Source organism: Podarcis erhardii, assembly GCF_964252035.2.
Source record: "Podarcis erhardii genome assembly, chromosome: 2".
Taxonomy (NCBI): Eukaryota; Metazoa; Chordata; class Lepidosauria; order Squamata; family Lacertidae; genus Podarcis; species Podarcis erhardii.
The window spans coordinates 43145277-43172367 of NC_138498.1; the positions used below are offsets into that span (position 1 = coordinate 43145277).

At 42.4% G+C, this 27091-nt stretch overlaps 1 protein-coding gene and 1 long non-coding RNA gene across 2 annotated transcripts; both read left to right on the forward strand.

Moving 5' to 3' along the window:
- Positions 1 to 92: 92 nt before the first annotated feature.
- On the forward strand, positions 93 to 26247 carry AKAP8L (A-kinase anchoring protein 8 like). The gene is given in 14 exon segments (XM_081848683.1): positions 93 to 216; positions 219 to 254; positions 4073 to 4105; positions 5590 to 5827; positions 14148 to 14607; positions 15068 to 15185; positions 16044 to 16087; positions 17513 to 17567; positions 19918 to 20026; positions 20459 to 20600; positions 20986 to 21091; positions 22051 to 22181; positions 23204 to 23299; positions 25038 to 26247. Coding segments are annotated over 14 exon segments (2037 nt in total). The 5' UTR covers positions 93 to 107; the 3' UTR covers positions 25398 to 26247.
- Positions 17574 to 19763, forward strand: LOC309334484. Its single transcript, XR_014153119.1, has 2 exons — positions 17574 to 19188; positions 19408 to 19763. It is a non-coding gene; the product is annotated as an uncharacterized lncRNA (long non-coding RNA).
- Positions 26248 to 27091: the final 844 nt, after the last annotated feature.

Below are 27091 nucleotides of genomic sequence, written 5' to 3' on the forward strand. Positions count from 1 at the left end.
GAAGTGGTTCTGATCGATGCCTCCCGCCTCTAATGAAATACGAGGGCTCTAGGCCTCTGCTCCCAATAGCGTGCGAGGGGGGGCGGAACTAACCGCCGTAACCGCCAATGGCTGACCGGCTAGGTGAGCGAGCGCTGCCAACAGTGTCGGGAGGCGGGGCTAGCAAGCTGCCGTTGCCGTCTGGCGCAGGAGGTAACGGGTGTGAGGAGTGTGGTTTTGTAGTGGAGCCGCCACCGCCATCATGAGCTATTCAGGTGAGCGTCGGGGGCCGGGTGAGGGGGGGGGGGAGAGGGCGGCCGCCTGTCGGGCGTGAGGGTGGGGGGCCGGGTTCCTCCCACCCACCGCGAGTGGGCCAAAGGGAGCGCAGGGCCCGGCCCTGTGTCAACATCTCGGGGGGTGGGGTCAGCAGCGCTGCCTTTCCCTTCTCTCCTGGCAACGCTGGGCTGACCCCCGTTCCCCGCGGGGGTGGGTTGCTGAGGTGTTTGCCAGGCGTCGTTTTCCCGTTGCTCCCGCCAAATAAAGAAATGGCGCGTGGGGGGCGGGGAGGTTCTTGGACGGTTTCAGGCTGTGCGCGCAGGGTGCGCCGCCCTCCTCAGCCGCCCGCCCCTCGTTGTGCGAATGGGATCGGGGAAAGGTGAATGTCAGCTTTGCTCCTCTGCGCCCGCCGCCTCAGAATCGGGGTGGGAGGGATGAATCTTTGCGTCTCTGCCGTCTTTGCACACGCGCACCCCACTGCTTGGTATCTGCGAGCGGTTATAATAGGAGTGGGTGTGGGAAGGTGGCGCAGGAAGAAAAAAAAAGGGGGGGAACCTTCCCCCGTGTCCGATCGGTTATGGCTTCCCTTGGAATAACTGCCATTGTTTCCCCCTTGCTGAACCACCAACTAACACTCTTTGGGATTTAGAAAGGCTGTTTGCCAAAGAGGAGTTGCTTTCTAAATAAAATAAAATAAAAACGCGAATGTGGCATGTCCCCTTGAATCCTAGCTGCCCGCTGTTCGTTTAGGTTTATGCATGCGCGATGTTATACGGCTATCAGAACTTGCGGTGTCAACATTTGCCTTTCTAGCCCTTTTGTTATGTAAGTGTGGAACCAAATCCATTTCATAAAATATGAGGTAGTCTCTTCAGTATCAGTATGGTTGCCCAGCTACAGATGGAATTATATGCAAATAAAATAGTCTGGCACCTGTGCCCCAAGTGCGTGTTAGTGCATACTGAAGACAAACATGACTGATTTTTGTCTGAAAACTTAAAAAAGCAAACCCAAACAGTTTGCTGGCTGCTTTGGACAGCTTTGGTGCACTTAGAAGTGATATAAATTCTTCCATGGATCACTTCCTAATTCCCATATGTGACAGATGCAGGTGGTATTCATTCCCTCAGCATGTACCATGGTCAATATTTTTATCAAAGGTAAAGGTAAAAATAGAGTATGGAGTTCTCTCTTAAAGGTAGTTCTTAACCTTTACCACCCACATAAGATAGTAGCTTCTCCCAGTTCTCACCTGAGATCTTTCCTTTCTCCTCCCAGCCACTCACTCTGGGAGACCAACATTTCCCTGATCAATGTTTTTCTAACTAACCTCAATTAGTCATATTTTTGGCTTCAAATGTTTGAGTAGGGACTTGATACTGGAATGTGAGAAGCATGGGTTCTGTCCAGCTGCATGTCTGGAGTTCTACTTGCACCATGGGACTTCCTCTCCCTCCACATCTTCATTATCTACTCTGGAGCATCCTCTGGAGGAGGTTCTGAGGGTGGGGGGATTGCGGGGGAGAGGAGGGGGAAGTTCTGGTGTGCAAGCAGAAGTCTACTGTGCTAGTGAAATAGCAGTACTGGAAATACTGTAATACTATATTTCTGTGAAGTTTTGACACATTATCTTTGTTATGAAATAAAGATACTTTAGATTTTAATGATATGCCTAATTTGATGATTATCTGAGGAGTTAATCACTCCTGTTTTGATTTCAAATGGGTTATGATAGTTAAATGGAAAATGTTATTAGTGAGCAAGGTGCCGGGCTTACTTTGCACCAGGAATTGAACACTAGGAATACAAATGGGTGAAAGCATATGTAGTGTGCTTCTCACTGTGAACAGAGTGCTCCTGAGTAAAAGCAGTCATCCCCTTACTTGAACAAATTAAGATTGTGGGCAAAAATGCTGAGCCACAATCACATACATACATACATCAAGTAAAGTCCATTGAACTCAATAGGTTTCTGAGATGTGCACTGTTAGTGGCCGTTTGTAGTGGCTATACAAGTTACTTGTACTGATTCTGATGTACTATAGGAGTTGTATTCTGTGTCCGCTAAATGGCTACAAAAGTTCTTGTGCCTCACAATATTGCTGTGTCTTCTGGACAAGCGCAGGTCCCTTAAGGTCTAATTCATCTTTCAGTAAATATATTTTTGATTAATTATACAAATCAAGTTGTTCAGAATTGTTGTATTTTTCATCTTTAGTAAAAGGACTGTGTGCTAGGTTTCAGAGGACTACTGTTTTGGTACTAGTTCAATCTCTTTATAGGAGATTGTAGCAGTGATACATGCTTTACAGCTAGCCGTTGTAGCTCTTTGCTCCTTGTGGACTTTGATTCCTTTTAGAAGGGTAGTGTTGGAGTTAAAAGGCCTTAAGCAGCAGTGTTCTGAATTAGTACCTAAATAGTAGTTATTGCTGCTTCAAGGTCAGTGCATTTTCATTTATAGTCTTGGTTTATGGAGAAGAGGGTGTCTGTTTATGTGCTCCTTCACACCTTCTGTGGGAATTCCCTATTATCCCCTTTTACCACAGTTCACTGTTATGTGATTGTTAGTGATTCTGCTAATGGATGTTCCAAGGAACTGTTAGGCGCTCCCTTAGTAACAGTTACAAAAAATAAATGAGGATAGAGAAGGGATGATGTGTGAGATGGGAGAGACAAGGAGCATGTGATCCTGTGGCCTACTCCTGATCTCTAAACTATAGTTGTACGTTACATATATACTGGCCTACAAATGATTACTCACTCCTTAATATTCCAAGCTAATGTAAATTAGCAATAATCCTTTTCTTATTTACTTCTGGTCAGAGTGCTTTGAAATGGAGATTTCACTGGATGCAGTTGAACTTGTAATCCTTATGCTATTGATTTAAACAGGATTGATTCATGACATTATCATTGAGCCTATTTTTGTCTGTGTAGTAGTCCCCACCATTCGGGCAGGTGAAGCAGGTCTGAAGGGGATATTGATATATATTTTCAGCAATGTCCTTATGAATGCTAAGTAATTCTGTCTGAGCCTTACTATTATCAGACTACAATAAAGTAATTAAAAACAATTATCCTAGTGTTGTGCCAGTTTGAGAATTTTCATGCACATGAGTATATGTGTGCTGTAGAATGTGTAAGAGATTCATGACAGAAATGAAAGAGAAACTTTTAGATAAAGTTGGAATACTGAGGGCAATGTTGACAGGAGGCTGAGGGATGGAAAATGTGCATTTTAAATGGCTTAAACAACCTTTTATTAAGTGATAGTTTTTTAATTTAATAAACTATAAATTGAAAAAGGAGATGCCATAGGTTACTAGTGGGATACATTCACAAGATGTTGCAGGCTGATAGGTCTCAATAGCTTTTTAATGTTTTTGCTATCTCAACATACCATACCACCCTTTCCTACCCCCCCCCCAATGCTGTCTATAAACATAGCCTGGGATTTCCTTTGAGTGGCAGTGCTTGCCATAGTTGTTCAAGTCTGTGTAACTCAAGGTTAGCCTATCATTATTAGCAGCAAGAGTACACACCAGATGAGAGGGTTCTACAAAATAATATTGTAGACTGCAGGTTAGACCATGGGCAGTGCAGATAGCACATTCCATCTGTCCACAGATCAAAAATTGTCAATTACAAGCTGTCAGATGAAATGAAGTTAGGTCAATTTTTGTTAAACTTTTTTCTTGTGATTTAACTGTGAATATTCATGCCAGGTCTGCTTAGTATTTTGAATAGTACTTTGGGTAGAATGATAATAACCTTATAACTAACATGATTTTTTACCTCTGGGGTATCTTCTTTCTAGGTTATGGAAACTGGAACTCTGGCACAAATAGAGGCAAGTACCATAAAACCTTAGTTGACTGCCAATATGCATAACAGTTAAATCAAAAAGTAAATTCAGAACTAATGTTGAAATGTAACGGTTTTCACAGTTTTGGTATTTCCTCCTTTTAATATCTTCTGGCACTCATGCTCCTTTTATCCATCAATATCGTTAAGTCAGAGTTTATGTTACAGTTTCTGGCCCTGTCAGTGAGACTACTGCGGATTCTTACTTATGGCTGATATTTGATCATCTGTATGTTTAATTTGGGCATTAATTTATCTCCTTTCACCTCCTACATGCTAACAATCATATTCATGTTAACTCAGAAATAGCCCAATTACTTCATTGAGATTTATCAGAAGAAATGTGCATAGCATTATAGCCAAATTCCGCTTGCTTGCTAGCTCTTTTCCAAATGTTCAAAGAATAACAAAGCATCATGAACTTTCATAGGAATTTAGATATTTCAGCTGCAATACTATATAGAGTTTGGGGGGAGTATGCCCCACTAAATTACCGTAAATGGGATTACTTCCGAATAACCATATTTAGGATCACACTGTTAAGCTGTAATTGTATAAACAGCAGGAATTCAACCCCTTGGAACAGAATGGGACGATTTCCAGTAAACATGTATAGGACGCAGTGTTAGTTTCAAATTATGAAGTGTGGGTTACAATGGAGTATATAAATCATGGAAGGCATGCTGGGGATCCAGTTCTGCATTGTATTCTGCAGTCCAATTACTATTGTAAATAGCTTTGGGATGCCTGATGGGAAGCAATTCATAAATGAAATAAATTATAAGTAGTCAGTACTATTAGCTTGAATAACTTTATTTTACTGGATGTGATGAATTTTCATTTCCACCCTTAATCAGTTTTAATTCTAAATTTGTGTCCTTACAGTATTGTGTGAAGATGAAATATGGTGTCTTGCAATTAGGTTCTCTTCTTATTGACACTGTTGTGCCACTTGCTAGAATTTTTTAAGTGATTTGAGAATATTTTATTGGCTATCCACAAATTCAGCAGATTTCTTATGTAAATGACTAATTGTAGATGCTGGGGTAGGTGCTAAGTGTCTCTCCTGAAAACTCCCCCCCCCCCTAAAGAGAGGTGGATCATTATCCAAGGTAAGATGTGTTGCTCATGGAGGCTGCCACCTTGGGCCTCTCTAGCAATCAGGATACACCTGATGGTATTGTTAATGGTGCTATAGTTGGAGGTAACACCAATGCTGTAGCAGCTGAGCCCTTTTGCAGATGAGATAAAAATGAAGGTTGACTTTAGCAGGAAATTTGCTATGTACTTTTTCCATAGGTAAGAAGTTTAATATTTGGTAGGAGTTCAGAAAATGTTTGTCCAGACATTTTAGACACAGCTATATCCTGAAGAGGAGCATTCTTGACGGTGATAATCTTGCATTAGATGCTTATGTATGGCAGGCAATCTATGCTTACCAAAAAATTCAGTGACTGCTTCTCATTTCAGGTTACGAGGACTATAATTATGGATATGGATACAGTCAGGATAACTCTGGCAATTATGGGTACGGTATGGCCACTTCAAACTCTTGGGAAATGCCTAATTCAGATACAGACATGAACTATAACGCATCCACTGGCACCAGTGCTGATGTAATAACAAAATTTAACAAGCGCTTAGATATGGTGTCTCATCTAGAAACTGACACGATGCAAGGAGGACATTATGGCTCAGGTGGAGACAGGTGAGTGTAGAGACAAAGGTGAAAAGGTTCAGTAATAGTTATAGATCAGGGCAGTTTCTGAAAGACATGTTGATCTAATGTGCTGTTGCCTAAGAGCTGTTCCCTTTGTTCTCCGACTGATAGTATTGCTCTTTGCTTCATATCTTTGCTGTTGCTTATAGAGCTGGGGGGTGGGGAGGAGACAGAATTAGCCAAGTTGTGCTTCCTCTGCCTTAGCTTTGAAAATAAGGTGCTTGTACAGTGGTACCTCAGGTTACAGACGCTTCAGGTTACAGACTCCGCTAACCCAGAAATAGTACCTCAGGTTAAGAACTTTGCTTCAGGATGAGAATGTAAATCGCCCCACAGCGGCAGCAGGAGGCTCCATTAGCTAAAGTGGTACCTCAGGTTAAGAACAGTTTCAGGTTAAGAACGGACCTCCAGAACGAATTAAGTTCTTAACCCAAGGTACCACTGTAAACATCTTTTAGTGAGGAAAGTTTGTTAATACTGTAACAGTTGATAAATTAATTGTAATGAAATATTCTGAAAGAATAGCAGGTTTTAGAAATCTCATATAGTTTTGGATAGGTCACTATTTTCACAGAGTGTATGTAAGGTACCATCAATGTTAATGGGATATGTGTTTAGTTGGTTACCATAACTTAAGATTTTGCTCCAGCCAACTGAAACAGAAAATAAGTAAATACAGAATTCTGTAGAATCTTTTCTCAGTACATTTCTCATCCCTAGAAGTCATTAATAAATTGCTTAAGTTATTGTTCATACATAAGGAAGTTAACTTTGGATTGTTGATGTGACTGGTGCTTATTGCTGTTAAGCAGGATATACGGTATAAAAAGATGTCAGAAGTATTTGCTTCACACTTATACCTGAGATTTTAACAGTTTTAGAGACATTGATTCCCAGACAGTTAGTGCACTTCACTAGAATGGCTATATTTAGGGTTTTATTGGTTGATAGTCCTGTTTCATGGATGCATTTCTAGAGGTCAGGTGAATGAACTATGTCTAAATAAATTGTATGTGTCATTCCCTCTGGGAAAGGTGTCAAGGGGTCACTGTATTATAACCCGTTTTGTGTACATTCATGCAGCTTAGTGGAATCAAAGCATAGTACTTAAACTGTAATGGGTAAATTATGCATAGCATTCTGTACTGCTTTTCTATGTGTTGTCACTGTTTGTTTACCAGGTTCTAAAAGTAGCTTACAGTATCATAGAGGATGTTAATATTTTTTATTTTAAAATACCTTCGCTACTCCTTAATATTTATCTTACTGATATTGTGTCAGTTTTTAATTTATGACATTTTCATAAAAATAGAAGATGCAGGAGATTTACAGAAATCCTTAAGGGATTACATAGTATCAAATGTGATTTTGGTAGTGTATGCTCTCTATTTGCACTCATTAAAACAGTATCTCTTGCCTAAGAAAGGTCATTGTGATGGGATAGTGAGCTGCTTGTGCGTAAAAGCTTGATCCCTCTGGGGTTTGGCTGGTCATCCAAACCGATGCACTAACGGAGCCCCCAAAGCATGACTCCGTCAGTCGCTGGTAGAATCTGACAGTGGGCGTCTACGGAATTTACGCCAACATAAAAGCTCTTTGACAGACATGCGCTTTCGAGACTCTCTGCGTGACAGTTTCCGGCGAAGGGTGGGCGTTCCCAACGGGGGTCCCGTTACCTCTCCACTACTCTCACTGGAAGCATCCCAGAGCCTCCCCTCCGCTGTGACTCCTGCACTCCCCCTGCTGGTTCCCTCTTCTACTGCAGATTCTCTCCTATTCTCCTGTAGCCTGTCCACCACCTGTCTCTCCGATGGCAGTTCCCTGACATCCACCTCCCCCCCAGGGCCCCCTTCACCCCCTCCCGCCTCCTCTCCCACTGGCGGTGAGGGCGGAAAGCCCCTGAAGGAACTCTCCTCGTCGTCCGAGGATTCTAACACTTCCGGCCACGGCGTACCGTCTCTCTCCCCGTCTTCCTCTTCTTCGTCGGAGTCGGCTTCTTCACCCACCCCTGACTCTGGGAACCCTTCAAACTCTCCTTCCTCATCGGTGGTCCCAAAGTGTTCCCTTCTAAATCGAGCCACGGGTTGCGGTTTTCTTGGGAAACGCTGATGAAATGTTTCTATTAAAACCTCGTCATTGACTACCTCTGCTGGTACCCAAGTGTTTTCCGACTCTGCTTCCCCCTCCCATTCTACCAGATATTCCACCTGATTTCCCTTCCACCTGGAATCAATGATTCCTGCCACGTTCATGTCGCGCTCTCTCTCTTCTATCACGGGCGTTTGGGTGGCCTCTCTCTCACGCTCCCCCCACTCGCGTCCCTCTCGGTACGGCGACAGTAATGACCTGTGAAATACTGGGTGTAATTTCATGTGACTGGGCAGCCTGAGTTTGAATGCCACTGGGTTGACCTGCTGTATGACCTCAAAGGGTCCCAATCTTTTGGGCCTCAATTTCTTACTCCCGCCCTTGAACGGTAGCCCTTGGGTGGACAACCACACCCGGTCCCCCACCCTTATAGTTTCACCTTCCCTCCTATTTCTGTCTGCTTGCTTCTTATATTCTTCCTTGGCTTTCTCTAAGTTAAGTTGAAGCTGACGGTGGATCGCCTCCATCTCTTCAAAAAAATATTCCGCCGCCGGCACGCTCCACCTCTCCCCTCCCTCTCCTGGGAATGCCCGGGGGTGACACCCATAATTTGCCAGGAAGGGACTCATCCCTGTGGACACGTTCTCCGCGTTGTTGTAGGCAAATTCTGCTAGAGGTAACTTATCCACCCAATCATTTTCTCTGTCTTTTACATAACACCTCAGGTATTGTTGTAAAATCCCATTTGCCCTTTCCGCTTGCCCATTGGTTTCTGGGTGCCGGGCAGTTGAGAAATTGAGTTCTACGTGCAGTAAGCTCATAAGTTTCCTCCAGAACCTGGAAGTAAATTGTTTCCCTCTGTCGCTGACCACCCTCAAGGGGGCGCCATGCAACTTGAAAATATGTTCTACAAACAACTTGGCGGTTTCCTCCGCTGTGACTGCATGTGAACAAGCTATAAAATGACACATCTTGGTTAATTGATCTACCACCACCATGACAGCTGTTTTGCCTTTGGATTTTGGCAGGTCCGTCATAAAATCTATGGATACTGCCTCCCATGGCCTTTCGGGCGTGGGTAAGGGTTGTAATAGCCCCGCTGGCGCCACCCTCTCTCCTTTCGCTCGCTGGCACCTGTCGCAACCCCTGACATATTCCCGTACGTCCTCCCTCACCTTGGGCCACCAAAACTCCCTGGTAACCAACCACATGGTTTTGTGCTGTCCAAAATGTCCCGCTGTGGGGCTGTCATGCAACTGCTTGAGTACTCTGCCCCTCAGTTCCCCGTCGGGTATGTACAGTGCCCCTTTGTAATACAACGCCCCGTTCTTTTCTTCGAACCCCCCTGTGCTCTCCTCTGTCCTCCGGAGCTCTCTGAGTTTCTCTTGGGCGTATTCATCGTTCTCCGTACCCTCTATCAGTTCCCTCTGCCCCACCAATGCCGCCCCACACACCCAGCGGTCTTCAGGGATTACATGCCTTGCCTCAGGCGCTCCCTCCCCCTCTAAGTACTCAGGTTTCCTGGAAAGAGCGTCCGCCCTCACGTTCTCGGAGCCGGGCACGTAACGAATCTCAAAGTGGAATTTGGAGAACTCCTGGGCCCATCTCACTTGTCTCTGGTTCAGCACTCGGGCTGTTCTCCAGTATTCCAGATTTTTGTGGTCAGTTCGGACTTGAACCTTGTGCTGCGCCCCAATCAGCAAGTGCCGCCATTTCCGGAATGCTTCATGAATGGCGAGCAGTTCTCGGTCGTACACTGTGTAGTTCCTCTCTGATTTGTTCAACTTCCGCGAGAAGAATGCACACGGTCTCCATTCAGACGTATCTTTTCCCGGCTGGAGAAGAACGGCCCCCACCGCTCGGTCTGACGCGTCAGTCTCCACTCTCATTGGTTGTTGTAGATCCACGTGCAAGAGTTGCTCTTCCGACGCAAACGCCTGCTTTAAGCGTTCGAACGCTTGTTGCGCTTCTCCCGTCCAAACAAATTTCTTTTTGCTACTAAGACAATCCGTGATGGGCGCTGTTAAATGGGCAAAGTTTTTGATGAACTTCCTATAGAAGTTTCCGAAGCCCAGGAACCTTTGCACGTCCTTCTTGGTCTTTGGTGTTTTCCATTCCAGTACCGCTTGAACCTTGCTGGGATCCATGGCCAATCCCTTGTCAGACAACCGGTACCCCAGGAATTCCACCTCCTTGGTATGAAACTGACACTTCTCCAGTTTCACCCACAGCCGGTTTTCTCGCAGCTTGCTCAGTACCTCTCTTACATCTCGCACATGCTGCTCCTCATTGTCTGAGTACACCAGAACGTCATCTAAGAACGCTACGCAGTTCTTGTAGAGCAGTGGCCCCAGGACGTGATTCATGAATGATTGAAAACAGGCGGAGCCCCCTTGTAATCCGAAAGGCATAACGGTGTACTCAAAGGCCCCCAAGGGGGTGAACATAGTGGTCTTCCACTCATCCCCCTTTCTCACACGTATCAAGTTATATGCCCCCCTAAGGTCCAGCTTGGTAAAAATTTTCCCTTTTCTCACCCGTGTTAGAATGTCATCAATTCTGGGCATAGGGAAAGTCACTGGTTCTGACACTGCATTTAGGGCCCTGAAATCACATACAAGCCTGGGCTTGCCTGTGTTTTTTTTGTCCACAAAGAACACTGGGCTGCCCCCCACCGCTCGTGACTCTCTGATGAAACCTCGCTTGAGATTCTTGTCAATGAACTCCCTTAACTCCTGCATCTCACTGTCTGACATTGCATACAGCTTGCCCACTGGCAATTGTGCTCCTGGGAGTAAGGTAATTTGACAATCAAAGGGTCTGTGCGGGGGCAGTTTATCTGCTTCTTTTTCGCTGAATACGTCAAGCAAGTCAGCGTATTGTGGTGGCACCCTCCCTTTGTCCATCACTTCCATCCCTGCTAGAGTGCCCCTGGCGCCTGCCTGAGCCTCTCCCTCCTTGCAGTGTTCTAGGCAATGTGCTGATCCAAAGGAAACCACTCTCTGATGCCAGCCTACTAGCGGATCGTGTAGCGCCAGCCAGCTCATACCCAAGATAATAGGAGCTCCTCCCAAGGTGGCTACGTTAAACGCTATCAGTTCGGTGTGTCGTGCCACCCTCATTATCATTGGTACAGTCTGTTGGCTCACTTCTCCTCCCAACAGCTCCCTCCCATCAATCGTGGTAACCTGCAAAGGCTTACTCAATGGGATAGTCTGTATTTGGTGTGCAGCTGCAAACTCTTTGCTCATGAAATTACATGAGCTACCTGAATCCAATAGCGCCTTTATCTTCAGTGGGTGTCCGTTTGCCAGTTCCAGCAACACCTCTATCACAAGCGCTGGTCTTGGAGGTTCCGGCGTGGGCACATTCATTACTCCCTGGCCTGGCTGCTGTGCCCTGATGTTGGCAACCAGGCGTTGGCTTTTACTGGCTCCGTGATTTCTTCTTCCTCCTTCCCCCCAACAGTTCCCGCCATCCCTTGCCATTCCTTCCTTTGCGGACAGACTCTGGCAAAGTGACCTGGCTGTTGGCAGAGATAGCATCTCTTGCCGCTCTTTCCCTCCTTCTTCCGCCCTTCACTGGTGTTTGAAACTGCGCGCGCGCGCGCTGTTCCAAGTTCCATCGGCTCTGCTGGCGGGAAAGGCTGCTCCGGAATCTCTGGAATGCGGAAGTCCTTCCAACGTTCCCCCTTTCCTTCCCGCTTTTCCATAGCTCTAGCTTCCTGGCGTGCGCCAATGGACAGCGCTGATTTAGTCAGCTGATCCATAGACTCCGCCCTAGGCGCCCGGGAAAGTTCATCTTTCACTGCCGGAGAGAGACCTTCTTCAAACAGCATTTGAATAGGTTCACTAGCAAGGTCCCACCCAAGTCTATGAATCAGCATGGTGAACTCAGTCCAGTACTCACGTACAGATCGGCTCCCCTGTTTACACGCCATTAACTGCCTGCGCACCACTCCCTGCTCGATCTCGCTGGAAAACATCAAGTCCATGGCGCGGAAAAACTTCATTGTGTCCTTTAAGATTTCATTATTGGCTGCCATCAGGGGCCGAACCCAGTCCCTCGCCCCTCCCTCTAGATGGCCAATCACGTACGCCACTCTAGAGTTCTCGTCGGGGAAGTCATCAAACAGTAGATTGAGAGCATATTGCATCTCTGTCCTAAAGGCTTGATAGTTCCGGGGATCCCCCCCAAATTTCTGCACCAGTCCAGGCACCCGTCTGGCAAGTGGGGTGGTTTTCCCCTTATCTGCATCTTGAGCCCTCCTCTCCTCGAGCCTCGCCGTTTGCAGTGCCAGCTGGACCTCCAACGCCCTGTACCTTTGTTCCAGGCTTGGATCTGCGCCAGCTCCCGCTCCTGCTCCTCCGGTTCCGGATGGTTCGCTCATGATGCCTTCTGCTTGCACAAGCTGCTTTCAAAGACTGTCAGATTGCTGTGATGGGATAGTGAGCTGCTTGTGCGTAAAAGCTTGATCCCTCTGGGGTTTGGCTGGTCATCCAAACCGATGCACTAACGGAGCCCCCAAAGCATGACTCCGTCAGTCGCTGGTAGAATCTGACAGTGGGCGTCTACGGAATTTACGCCAACATAAAAGCTCTTTGACAGACATGCGCTTTCGAGACTCTCTGTGTGACAGTTTCCGGCGAAGGGTGGGCGTTCCCAACGGGGGTCCCGTTACCTCTCCACTACTCTCACTGGAAGCATCCCAGAGCCTCCCCTCCGCTGTGACTCCTGCACTCCCCCTGCTGGTTCCCTCTTCTACTGCAGATTCTCTCCTATTCTCCTGTAGCCTGTCCACCACCTGTCTCTCCGATGGCAGTTCCCTGACAGTCATTGTTGTAGATAGTTTTGCCAAATAGTATTTCTGTGTTTAAACTACCGATTTCATGTGCTGGAAGAGTATAAAAGTTTAATCTCCCTTTTGCAGATACTGACTCAGGTTGTCAGGCTCTGCTGAAGTTGCAACCCTGTGCACATTTGGAAGCCAGTGTGATGCATCTCCCTATTTTCAGTTCTATCATACTAGGTGAATATTAACCCAGCACTGTTAATTCTCACTTGAGAGCCTAGGTGAGCATTAGAGACTAAATAGCAGGAAGTTGAAATAGATTTATATTTTGGAAAACAATTTCATAGAAGGCTCAGCTACAACAGGGAGTAGTGCTATGATATAAAATGGCACAAGATAGGGTTGATAGATGGAATATTTGAGCTTACCCTGATAGCTTTTAGAATGACACTTTTTGTTCAGAGTTAGTTTTTAAAGTCTCCTCCTCAGCCATTGTTTCCTTTCCATGTCCTTGCTTTCAGATCCTTGATACAAAGCTTGACCGTTGATTTTTGCACTTGTGCCCAGTACTGGTTTTATTAAGTGCAACATGACTTTGTTTTGGTCTGCCATAGCATTGAAACAACATGCTTTCAGGAATAATGTGGATTTTGGCATTCAACTGCATCTTTGTCTCAGAGCCTCTGTACTGTTTTACATGCATAGTATGTAGCTTAAATTTAAAGTTCTTCTGCAGCTTATGGAACATTCTTGTGAAATTGTGCTGGTTCAAAGCTCTCCTTTATAGAAACAAGTCAACTTGTTTGTCTCAGCCACTCATTATAGTGAGCATAGAAAATGGAATTGTAAGGTGTACTCACATATTTTGTCTGCACTGAGCTTTCCTGCAGGCAAAATGTCATGTATAAGCATCTCTTTAGTATATAGATGATTTCTGCTTTCTTTTCTTCTTACTAAAACCACTTTATTTTCCAAACTGCTAATAATTTGTGGGAACCGACCTTGCATCCAGTGACTTCACTTGTTTTGCATAGCTGAACACCTGAAGTGATTAGAGTGTGAAACCAGTAAAAGGAAAAAAAATAAGAATTTGTATGACTCCCCCAAATTGAAAATATGTTTGTCAATCTGATCAGAGTGCTATGCTCTTTATATGATTGACTGAGGCTAAACAGAACAAGAATTCTATGTAGCCTTATGTTGATTGCCCCCTCTATGTCCTTCCCCACTGCTATAATGCCCAAGGGAATAATTCTCATACTGAGTTAAAACTTCAGTTGAGCTTTGTTATTACCTTGACTGTAGAACAATTATGAGAGGTTGTTTCCTTTAATGTGACCTGTTTTACTGCCATTTTTGGCAGACACTTTAACATGGTGCTCTATATGCTACTGATTAGATTCCTTGCTTGCTGTGCAATTCTTGCAGGTATGATACATATGAGTCCTACGACTCAAGGCCTTCACTAAACGACCGTGATCTGTACAGATCCGGCTATGATTACAGTGAAGCTGAACATGACACCGACAATGCCTATGAAGGCCACTATGACAACTCCTATGGGAACCGCAGGGACCAGTACCACAACAGAGCACGTGACAACTTTGGCCACCGGGGTCAGAACTGGGCCAGAGACAGGCGAAATAACAGACCCATGGCTTCTGCATATTCTGGGCGCATGGGCGGACAGTGGAATGAACCGCCAGTGCCAATGGGAGGACGGGGCCATGGCCCCAATAGGCCCCCATCCCTTTTCTCCCACAAACTATTCCCTGAATACAACATGTTCCAGGGAATGCGAAGTTTCTCTGGCAACATGCGCTTTGGAGGAGGCGGCATGAAACAACGAATGAGGAGAAACTGGAAAATGTGGGATGCAGATTTTAAAGTAAGTACCTATGTGATCTTCTCCCACCTGTTTTCTGCCCCATTTTTAGGGACATTGCCCAGCAAGAGAACTGCCTAGAACTGAGTGCAAAGGAGTCTGTTTTGTAATTTAAACTGTTTTATTATAGGGAACATTTTTCTTCTCTGTCTCTTACATCTGCTTGGCACATCTTTATTTTAAACTGTTCTTTAGGAATCTCATTGTCTTCAGTATGCTGCCTTAACACCAAAAAGATTAATCACTGGATTTTAGTCATATCTAGGAAGTGTGACCTGGGATTCATTCGTTCGTTTCTTATAAAATAGGTCAGGTCTTAGGTGTGCATGTCTGTACCTGTTGAAATGAGTTTTCTTGAGGGTAGAGAACATAAAACGTGAATGAATGCACATTTCTTGGTTGGTGATAAGAGAACTTTTAGACTGTGCATGTGAGTAAAAACAGTCTTTTCTTTAATTCATAGAAAAAAAGAATAAAGAATGAGCCTACTGCTAATAAACGAAAACAGGCTAACAGTTCTGATGAGCCTGACAGTAAGGCAGCAAAAACTGATGGCTCTGACAACTCTGACTCTGATAATGGTAAGAGCAAATCACTGAAGCCTCCTGCCTTGTCTTCTTTTCATTGCACCTTAGTTTGCCAATATTGAAACATTAAAAAAATAAAATTAAAAACTTTATTTAAACTGAAAGAAACCAATGATTACAGGAATATAATATAAAAGTAAGCTTCACATCATACTTTGGTTGTTCAGGAAAAGGGTGCATCAAGACAACCAGATTTCCCTCATCAGTGCAGGCAGACAACTTTGCGCACCAGTACTAAGAATATAAGAAATAAAATCCTTCCACATAGCATATAATTTTCAGGGTCTTCTGAGCCATTAGAGACCTTTAAATAGTGGGTAATCTCTGAAATTGCTGTTTGTCCTCATACATTTGTATCAAATGGTGTTTTCCACCACTGTGTTATTAAGATTCTGATTGCAGCCCCAGCGTCCATGTTAGCAGGTCTTTTGAGCATGAATTACAGAAGCATCCTAGAGATTTAACTGAGAAACTCGGTGGGGCCATTACAATAACACTTTCACATATATTGGAATCTCCCTATAAATGTTAGTCCAAAATTTAGAAACCAGTGGGCATTCCCACCAGAGATGAATAAAGGTACCTCTGCCCCACACACAAGCGATCTAGCAAGAGTCCAGATATTCTAGAAATCTGTATCAGTGTCTGATGCCATGTATGCTGTTTTTTATTAATGTTCATTAAAACAAAACTTCTTGTGAAATATTTCAGGCCTGCAACCCTATACCCACTTACCTGGGAGCAAATATAATTGAACTCAGTAGAACTTGCTTCTGAGAAGTCATATATAGGGTTGCACTTTTACAGTCATTTTATAGTCTGTATAGTTACTTGATATGTTGTTCTTTTCAGAAGAGGGCCCTGAAGGAGAAGCTACTGAGAAGGGTTCTAAAAATGTGAGTCTGAATTTAGTCCTGCAACAAATACAAAGATTTATAATCCCAGTGTCTTATACATATATGATAGGAACAAGAGTTACAAATGATGTCCTGCCATGCTTGCCTTTCTGTTTAGGGAGAGACCATGTACAGTTCCTTTTTTCTGTTGTTCAGAAACCAGAGGCTAGTGTGACTAGGTGATGAATGAATGTTTAAAGAGCAAAGCTGACTCAAGGCATTGGTGCCTGAGGTGAACACAAGCTCATTCCTCAGCCTCACTACAATAAGGAGTATAATAATTTAAATTGTTGATAATTGGCTCTCCTTTAATGATTCTCATGTTATGTAGACTGGGGTAACTCATTCACTTTGCTTTTTGTCAGGTCTGACACTGAGAAGACATACTTGGTGTTTTTTCAGTTATTTATTGAAGATTTAACGTATAGATCTATTACAAAATACATCTGCTTCCAAATAATCTATTATGTTGTGCTCAGATATAAGATGGACAGAAAGTGTTAGTGTGCAAATAGAGTGTGAACCCTATACAGATTGCATTGCTGGCTATTCATTGTAGGTGATTGGGATTGTGCCAGCTGACTCTGCTCCCATCTGATGTTAGTGCATGTTAAAGTTGGGTTTTGTGTGCATATAGCTCAATATATGTAGGTCTGATTTGTGTAAATTGTGTTCCCCAAATGTGAGAGATCAGATCTGGCCTGCATGCATAAGGCCCCCTACTGTAATATGGCATTCCTTGCCCTGGTGTCAGGCAGATGTAGTGATAGGATGGATGCAGCAAAAGGGGGTTAGGCCAGCTGACACAATTCCCCACCTTTTAGGTATGTTTGTGTATGGCTAAGAACTTAAGAAGGCATAGAACAAGAATGGCCCTCCAGTTGTTGGTGGACTACAACTTACATCATCTCTGACCATTAGCCATGTGCCCTGGGGCTGATTGGATTTAAAGTGCAACAACGTTAGAAGAGCCAAAGGTTCCTTACCTCTGGCTTAGAGTTTGAGCATAGAGTTATAGTTTGATCAGTGCAGAACTGAGCAGAGTTCTATTTCAGTCCATACTATCCAAATGTAGTTAGTGTCAATTTTTCAAAATTTAATTGCAGATCTTAGGATTTTGAGAGGTTTCTTAGAACATGAAATTCTTAAACAAATTCTGATGCAGCTACGGGTTTTTTCATTGCTCATTGTTGCAGAGAATTTAAAGGATACTCACAATCACAGCCTACTATATTGATGTTTCTAGTAAATGGTAATTTTGTACTGTGGTTATAAACAGTGGCTGTTTTTTGTCTAAGCCCCAAATCATCTTGGTAGCTAGCAGCACTCCTGATTACTTGATGTAAAGGTTATTTCTACATGTGTTGTTACCTTGCCTGTAAGCAAGTGCAGCTCTATGCTTCAGCGTCTTTAATTACATTTTAGGAGGGAGAGGGAGAAGGAGGTGAAGATGAGGAAAGAAAAGGAGACTCTGAGAAAGGTAAGTTCAAATGTACATGCATTAGGGTACTTCTGGTGATTATGTTATTTTTTGTGACAAGATGTGTGGAATATTGTGCAATTTCTTTCTGGGAACTTGGTGTATAGAATAACCAAATCACTGTTTGTATCCTTTGAATAATTTGGTGTACTGATTAATTTCTTTCTTTCTTTTTTGTTTGTATCTTTTATATTTATATTTTTCTTGTTTTGTATTTTTTCTTTTTAGTTTTGAATATTTGGATGTAATGTTTAATATATGCATTCTTTGTAATTTTTAAAAATGCAATAAAGATTTTTTTAAAAGATGTGTGGAATATTGCAGGAGATATGCATTATTGTATTAGAGCATTTTATAAACCATTGATAAATTCCAAGTTTCAGTTTTTACATGTTGGTTCAGAACTAACCTAGCAAGTATTCCCTAATAATACATGTATCTTGAGTACAACACAATTAGTTAAATTTACAATGATCAAAATATTCAGGTAAAAGAGTTTTACATTGTGATGTTAATTCTAGCAATTCCCTAGACTATTTGTGGAGGTAGGCTATAAGTGTTTTGAGCTAGTTTCCAGTACCAATGTGGCTATGCCTTCAGCATGCACAGCAGATCACTTCCAGACAGTGAAATTATTCAAAAATAATAGCTCCCAGAAGCAATAAAAATCTGCCAGTTGGCTATGCTGAATATTGTTACACATCATCCTAATCTTTGAGTGGTGCAAGATTATAGAAGTCCAGGCACTTACCCAGTGTTTGTGTTTCCCTTGGAAATGAGGCACAGCAAAGGCCGTGGTTTCTTGGATATATGGTTTATTTACATATGTATACAACCTGAGCCTATGGTAGGGGTTCATAGCATTACACTCCAAGATGTACTCACTTCATCCCAGTCTTAGATGCCAGCAGAAATCAGCCATGGCCCTCTGCCACCCTGCTCCAGTTTGCTGCCTTGAACAGACTGCCACCTTTCCCCTCACATCATTCCCAGCTGCAATCCTATACCACTACTCTCCTTCCAACCCTGGCCTTTGTCCTGCAAGCTAGCTATGACTTGAAGGAGAGGCTTACACCCATTAGTCCTCCAGCACAGAGTACAGTCATACCTTGGGTTACAGCCGCTTCAGGTTGCGTTTTTTTGGGTTGCGGACTGCCAAAACCCGGAAGTACCGGAACATGTTACTTCCAGGTTTCAGCAGTCACACATGTGCGCTGAATTGCAACCCGCGTGTGCACAGACACAGGTTGCAAATGTGCATCCTGCACGGATCATGTTCGCAACCTGAGCATCCACTGTATTTGCTTTGTTAATTGTCCATTACCTTCCTTTTGTTTTCCTTGATGGCTCTTCTCTGAGGTCTTTTCCTGAACTTGAAACTGGTTTGGCCTGTACTACAACCTTTTGCTAAATCCAGTGTTTGGCACCCATGCATTAGAACTAGGGTCCAGGAACCCCACAAACTCATAACAATATAGAAGGAGGGGTTGCTGGTTTGTCTCTGTTCTTATTTTTTATTATATTTTTGTGTGGTTGATATTGTAATTCTATTTTGTGGACAGCACTGAGATCTATGAGTATAGGGCAGTATACAAATGTAATAAAAAATAATAATACAGTGGTGCCCCGCAAGACGAATGCCTCACAAGACGAAAAACCCGCTAGACAAAAGGGTTTTCCGTTTTTTCCCTCCCCCCCCCTTTTTCTAAGCCACTAATAGCCACTAATAGCGCTAAGCCGCTAAGCCGCTAATAGGGATGCTTCGCAAGACGAAAAAACCGCTAGATGAAGAGACTCGCGGAACGGATTATTTTCGTCTTGCGAGGCACCACTGTATAAGCAGCAACACTTATACCTGGAATAACCTGAAGAGAATTCTACTGTGTGGGATCAAGCTCAGAGTTCGTCTAAACTGTAACTCACACTTTATCCTTTATCCAATGACCAGGCAGATTCCTATTTAATATGTAGTTCTTTCCAATTAACCTGTGAGGCAAACTAAATGTTTTTCTTCTCATATAAACCATCACTGAACAATTGGTTTTGTGTATCCCACAGTTGTGTCTCCCAACAATTATATTTGTCTTAAAATTTTAAGTAGCAATTATGCTTCCAAGTCTGATTAAACTCCAGGAAACTAGCATTTTGTGAATTATTTTGTGTATTCATTTAGAAAATTTACAGACTATTTTATTTTTTTAAAAAAACTATTCAAGCGGTGTACAGATAAGTTATAGTATGGCCTCTTCATTGAAGGTAGATTAGGAACCTGGAGCCCAATCTTACCCAGGAGTTCAGTAAGGTCCATGAGTAGGTATTCTTTAAAAATAAACTGATCTTATTCATGTAGGAGCTATGACCATTCAAGAAGAGATCAGTCAAATCAAGCGCAAATTGCAGGCTGGTAAGAAAACTCAAGAGAGGCAAAAAAAGAGGTATCGTGATCGGATGGTGGAAAGGTAAGTCCAACAAGTTGTTGGAGGTTGATGTTTCATGTTGTACTTTCAAAAGTTTTTCAAAGGTATTATAACATTTAAAAACAAGGAATTCTCTGTTTAAATAATAATAATAATAAGCCAATGCCCTTCCAGTGCTCTACATCACAGCTGTACTGAAGTTCTGTGCACTCTTGGGGATTGCTGGTAGGGTTAGAACAAAAAGTTGGAGGGTTGATGGTCTCACGTATTCACCAACAAGTTTCAGGATACATGGTCTATAAAGAGTTCAATTGGGAATAAGACAGCAGTGTTGCCTATTCAAGCACACCTAGTGTATTGTAGTTCTTTGCTATAGTAAACTATATCAGCTTGACTACATAAAGGAAACTGGAAGTTTTCAAATTACTGCTGTGCAGATAAAAAGATTTTTCTTTATTTGATATATCTTAACAGGATTCAGTTTGTATGTTCGTTGTGCAAGTATCGCACTTTCTATGAGGATGAGATGACCAACCATTTGGAGAGCAAATTCCACAAGGAACACTTTGCATTTGTTGGAACCAAGCTGCCCCAGCAAACAGCTGACTTCCTCCAGGTAGGCTTTTTTTTCCTTTGAGCATTCCATTTTCCTTTAGATATTAACATGCAAAGCTAGATGTGGCACTTTCCTTCATTTTCCCCAGTCCCTCCTTGTCATTTGGTTTTTAATTATTTCAAGTGGGGCAAAAAATGTACTTTTGGATGACTATCAGAGTAGAAAACATCAGCATCTCTCAGTTCATCTGTGCTGCTCTTGCATTTTTCAGTACACAACACATCCACACCATTACCTTAGTTCTTGCTTTTGAGAGAGATGGGGGAAAGGAAAGGAAGGCATAGCTTTGATTGTACTGTATAGTAATCCTAGCATGTTGTGCATTGGGCCAGGCGAGTATGGTATTATGCACTATTGAGTATTCATAAGCTTTTCTGCAATGCAGGAGTATGTTGCTAATAAAACAAAGAAGACAGAAGAACGCCGTAAAGCAATTGAAGATATTAATGCAGTTATACAACAGATCTACAAAGACCAAGATCTTACCCAGGGTAGGTGTCTTAAAATTCAGCTAAAAAGCAATACATACTGTTGTTTTCTTGGGTAAAAATGTTCAGTTTTCATTCAGAAAAATAGGATAGAGGATAGGAAGCAATTCCGTAATGTTCTGTGTGAGACAAAGATGTGCCTAAATTAACTTTGCTATTAGCTGAGATGGATATTGAATGCCCCTTCCCCCTTTTGGTTCTTTGGTACAGTCGAGGGGGGTGTTTATGTGTGCAAAACAGTCATTGTGTGTACGGTAGGATAGGTACTTTTTTAGAGAGAGAATTTCCCCCACTGCCCCTGAGGAATGGAAGTCTGTTATTTCACCCTCCTATATATTTTCCTGCTATCGGTTTCCTATAGGAATCCTATGGCCCTCCAGACGTTGCTGACAGCGTTTGCAACTCCCATTGTTCAGGCACATTTTGCGACAGAGAATTTAATTAATGCAAGCAGTTTTTGAGCTCTGGGTACAGTACTTGCACCTAAGATTTCAGATTAAAACTGCCACTGCTGGAAGGAAAGGAGGACCTTTTTCTGCCTCCCCACTTCCAACCATTCTTTGAAGACTGGAGAAGGGACCCTCATAAGAATATTAGGGGGGCAGGCAGGGGAACTATGGCTTTGTTTTTTGCAGCCTTCAAATGAGGACTAGACCATGTGAAAAATGAACATAAGATTTTAGCTGCAGTTTATTAATTTTCAGCTTTGTATTCTTGTTAGTAAGAAGCACACCTAGACACTCAGTTGCGGTACCCATAACCTAGGTTTAAGGTGCCATTTAGCTCCTAGTTTTCATATCTCAGTTTCTAACACTGGTTACTGTATTACAGTGCTCATCATCCCTCACCATTGACATGGTGGCTGGGGCTTATAGGAGTTTGTGTTCCCACAGCAGATGGCCATGGGTTTTCCATATGCGTTCTACAGTCTGTAATATTATGACTTCTTTAACTTTTCTCAGACATAGGTATGGAACATTTTGTAAAAAAGGTGGAGGCTGCTCACTGTGTTGCTTGTGACCTCTTCATTCCGATGCAGTATGGAATAATCCAGAAACATCTGAAGTCCCTTGATCATAACCACAACCGCAGAGTAAGTGGATTTGTTGAATTAGCTGTTCACCACAAAAACACACTGGAGAAGCTTGAACAATCACTACATCATTCAACTTTATAATGCCAAAAGAAGATGAAGACTAAAGCAATTGAATAATTTAGGGGCTTTAATGCTTATTTTAACGTAAATATGCTTTAAAGAGCATGCTTAAGAGACTATAGTATCTATTTTAAATATATATATCAATATAGTATAGCTACTCTCCTGGCAGTAATATAGCCACTAATGGCATCCCATTACTTCCAAGCAGTTCTTTGACTGCAAATGTAGCTCCTGCTTGGTTTTGTTAAAAAACACACACACCAAAAACCTGCTTCATTAAATTTTTAAAGAAGTCTTTGAGTTGCAAACTGATAATTTGTTCGCTGAAATTCAGTACCCTTAAGCTAAAGAACTTTAAAAGTGCATTGGCCAATAAAAATTTTATGTAGACTTTTTGATCTGTTTTGTTAAACACTAACTTATGAAAGAGAGGTGTGTATATCTTGCTTCACACGGTGGGCATAGGCTGTGGAATCAGTTGATCGCTGCAGCTCAGTACATGTCTCTTTCTTTTGTGTTACCCAGTGTTTACTGGGAGAGGTGTGGTACACATGCCACAAACAGACTTACACTGCCAAATATAAATTTGCCCTCAGATGTTTGGTTGGATATTAAGGTTCAGAATTAACAGTGGATAGGGTCTGGTGAATTGACAGGTGAGAAAGCAGATTTTTTCCTTCTCAGCTTCCACAGTCTAAGTCTAGAGTGGGGAACCTTTTTGGCTCCACAGGCCTGATCATTCTCAGGATCTGCCTTGCACACCAAATTTGACCTGTCAAAATCAATTTTGCTTGGGAAGTAGGAGGAGGTTTGTGAGTCTCCTTCCCACATTAAATAGTTCCTGATGAAAATGTGTGAAAAGTTACTGTATTTTGGAAGGCCTGTCTTGGTATAAAAAAGAATAAAATGTAGGTACATTTTGTGCAGACCATTTATTTATGTATTTTGTCTTCTAGGCTATGATGGAACAGTCAAAAAAATCATCATTAGTAGTTGCAAGAAGTATTCTTAACAATAAACTTATCAGCAAGAAATTGGAGCGATATTTGAAGGTAAAACGTATAAACATAAGAACGGCCCACAGAGGGGTTATGGGCAGAATCCAAAGTGGCATGAGCGAACTTGATGCTTGCACTGTATAACTTCTTTCCTTCTACCTGTAGCCACCATGCATTCCTGAAATCTGCTCCAGAGGATACCCTATCCCTCTAATGTAAATTTTGAGGGTGCATGGAGGGCTTCAGGGAAGAAGTGTGTAAGGAGAAGTCTGTTCCACTCACACACATGTTGGATACAACTCCCCCCCCCCAAAAAAAAACCTTAAAAAGAGCCATATTGCTATGTTAACAATGGGAAAGCTTTTATTTTTTAATATTAACTGAGTTTTAATGTATTTTCTGGTAATCTCCATTTTATCTCTCTGCTTCATAGTGTACCCTCTCTTCTCCATGCCTTACTATAAGGGCACTCTTAGTTTCCAAGTCTTAATTTCTCTCTGCAGACCACTGAACCCATTCCTTTTTCCATTTCCCCATCTGTACGTGTCTGCACCTCCAACTTCTTAACTTCCCTATGTTTTCTTACTACAGTGGTACCTCTAGTTACGGACTTGATCCATTCCGGGGTACCGTTCACACCCTGAAAAGTCTGCAACTATAGCACCGCAATAGAGCACTTTTGCGCATGCGCGAGATGTGCAGAGCGCTTCTGCACATGGCGAAACCCGAAAGTATACACTTCCGGGTTTGCTGCATTTGTATACTGAAAAAACGCAACCAGAGACTGACGTAACAAGAGGTACAACTGTATGCAGTTCTCTGCATCTTACAGTGGTTTTTTCTGTTTGCGCCCAGTTTCTGTATACACTTTAAAAATCACCTCTCTCTCATTTTGCTTTCTTTCCTATTGTGTTCCCCCTCAAAATACTTTATTGAGAGTGGCAGCAATAGCCCCAGGATATCCACCCTAGTGAAGGGTCCACAGATGCATATGGACCATGTAGCATGCTTAGTATGCTGCAGCAGGCTTGACAGACATCTCTGAATCCAGGAAGAGGAAGTGTTATATAGGCATTCTCTCATTTCCAGTGCAATTTGGAAGGGTTTCAGTAGGCATTATATGTTCTTGTAAAGATGTGGGAAAGGGCCACAAATGATGGGATGTGGAATTTCCCCAAGTAGCTGCAAATAGAAGGGAGGAGACCACAATCAGTCTGTGAACTGGGCATTGGGCACACCTAGACTGTACTCTATGGAGAGTTTTAACAACTTTTGCAAAATGAACAGTAATTGCTGTGTAAATTGCAAGATATTTTAAAACTCTTTATAAATTGATATGTACCCACCCACTGGAGTGGGATGACTTTTTAAATTTGTCACATCCTGGAGGTTAAAAGAAATGAGTTTGCTTGTATAATGGAGAACACATTCTTGTTTTCAGAAAGATTATTGAGACACTTGTTGGTTGAAATGCCATAGTCCCCCCCCAAAATGATCAGGGATCTTTCACTTGTATCAGAGACTTGATTATATCTACTAGTCAAAGAAAAGGAATGAAAGTTTCCTGATTTCTTGTTACTTTTGTATTTGATTTTCTTCAGGTTCTGTAGTTTAAAGCATACCAAAAATAAATAAATTAGTGCAATAGTCAAGGCCTTAAAATTATTTTTATGTGATGGCCCCACTCAACAACAGAAACATGCTTACCCAGCTATATATTGTAGACTGCTGAGTTCCTTAAAGTGTGTGATGTTTAATGCTGGGTGTCAGGTGGTTCTGATTTGTTTTGCAGGGGGAGAATCCCTTCACAGATGATCCTGAAGAGAAAGAGGAACATGAGGAAGGTGAGGCAGGAACAAGTGGAAATATGGAGGAGGGAGCAGCAGAAGGTGAAGAAAACAAGGCTGAAGAAGAAACCAAAGGTGGAGACAATCCTGCTGAGGAAGATGTAGTTGAAGAAGGTACTGCAGAAAACAAAGGAAATGATGATGAAGAACCACCACCAGGACAAATGGAAGAGCAGAATTTGAACACATCCCAGGAATCATGTGCTGCTGAGCAGGAGCAAGAATATGATGAAGAAGAAGACAAAGAAAAAGAAGAAAGAAAAGGATTCATACCTTCAGAGGATATGGAACCACCTGATGAGTGAACTTGCACAGAAGGTTGAAGCGTTTTGAGACTCTGCATTAAAACTTTTTAAACCATAACTGTATTTGTGACACTACATGGCACGCAGCTTTGTTTCTCATTGACTACATTTTCACCTAGTTACAGCACTTGAAAGCCTTTATCTGTAAAGTGTTTTTGGAAATAGCTTTTTTTAACCAAATCTTCATTGTATTAGCTAGGTTTTGTGCAGTACAATTTTTAGGTGGCTTTATACTAGGAAAATACCTCCCCTCCTTTTTGAGTAAATAACTCAAAACCAAATTGTGTTAATTGGCTTCCAACTTTGGGGGGAGGCAATTGTCCTCTAATTTTCTCCCCCCCCCTCCCCCTTTAACTTTGTATATAGTTGAAGATGTTTTTGTTCCCTAGCCAGCCGTGTCTGGATATGTCAATAGCAGAATTCTGGGTTTTAAATTCTGCACGATCGGAGTAACTTCCATGCAACTGTAGCATTCTTCTACTCTACCTTTTTACTTTTAATATGCAGAAGTAATACTTGGGGGTCAGCACAATAGTTTTTCCAGTGCTTTTATTTAAGGATGAATTCTTCCAGTGGATTGAGATAATATTAGGATTACCTGTACATGTGGGTTTTTGGAAGAAGCAGCCACATGAAGGATGTGCAGGAAGCCTCAAAAAGGGATAAATGCATCCTAGCACATTCGTAAAAGGCAATTCAGCATTGCTCCTTTTGAGTTTTGTCCTGATGTTGTTTAGGGGACATCATTTATGCTGCTTGCCTTAGATTGCTATTCTGTAAATGAAGGCTATGGTAGCCCATATGAAAGATGAAGAGTGTTACAGAAACATTAAATATTCCCTTCAATGCAGTTCTTTGGCAGTTGTCTCATTCTAAATGATCCTGCAATCTCAGCAATGTACTACTGCTTGTGTGTGTGTGTGTGTGTGTGTGTGTGTGTGGATACGTGCGTGCTTTTTTACTACAACCCAAGGTTTATTTTGGTTACACTCTGCCCCATGAAGCAATAGTGCTGCTACAACTACTACTGCTCTTGTTCATCCTTCATTTATTATCGTGTGTTTCTCTTCAAGTACATGTGTGCTTCCTACAGTGAAAATCAGGTAGTGGACTGGACAAGGTTTTATGATCCTTTGTTTCTGCTTTCCTGCTACATCAAAGGAAAAGGGTGAGTGAAGTAATTGTTGCACCACAGGATGCAGGCCTTGCTGCCATACACCACTCCTGCTACCTTAAGCCTTTGAAACACCTAGCATCTGGAGCTATATGGAAATAAATATTGTGAGTAAATTGCAAAAGTCATTACATTTAATCAACAGAAATAGAAATGTTGAAGGAGGCTTCAGAGTACAGTTTTTCTTTAGGAATGTGTAATGACTCAAGTGTTTAGAACAGTATGCTATGTTTTGTACCTTATCAAGTCTTAGATGTTCCTGATAATGAATTAAATGAATATTGGGTGTACAGTACTGAAATTATAGAACTAAACTCTTTTCTACATAACTGAGCTGGCATCTTGAAATGAAGTGTGTGCTCTGTAAGTGAAAAAAATTTCTGCAACAGCTGTTAGCGAAGGATAGTAAGTTTTAGAAGTATTATGGCAGTCACTGATTGTGGCATAGGTTTCTAATCTTTAAGTAGTCATTGCTGCCTTCTTCAAGCCATTTTAGGTATTTGCCTAAATGATAATAGTA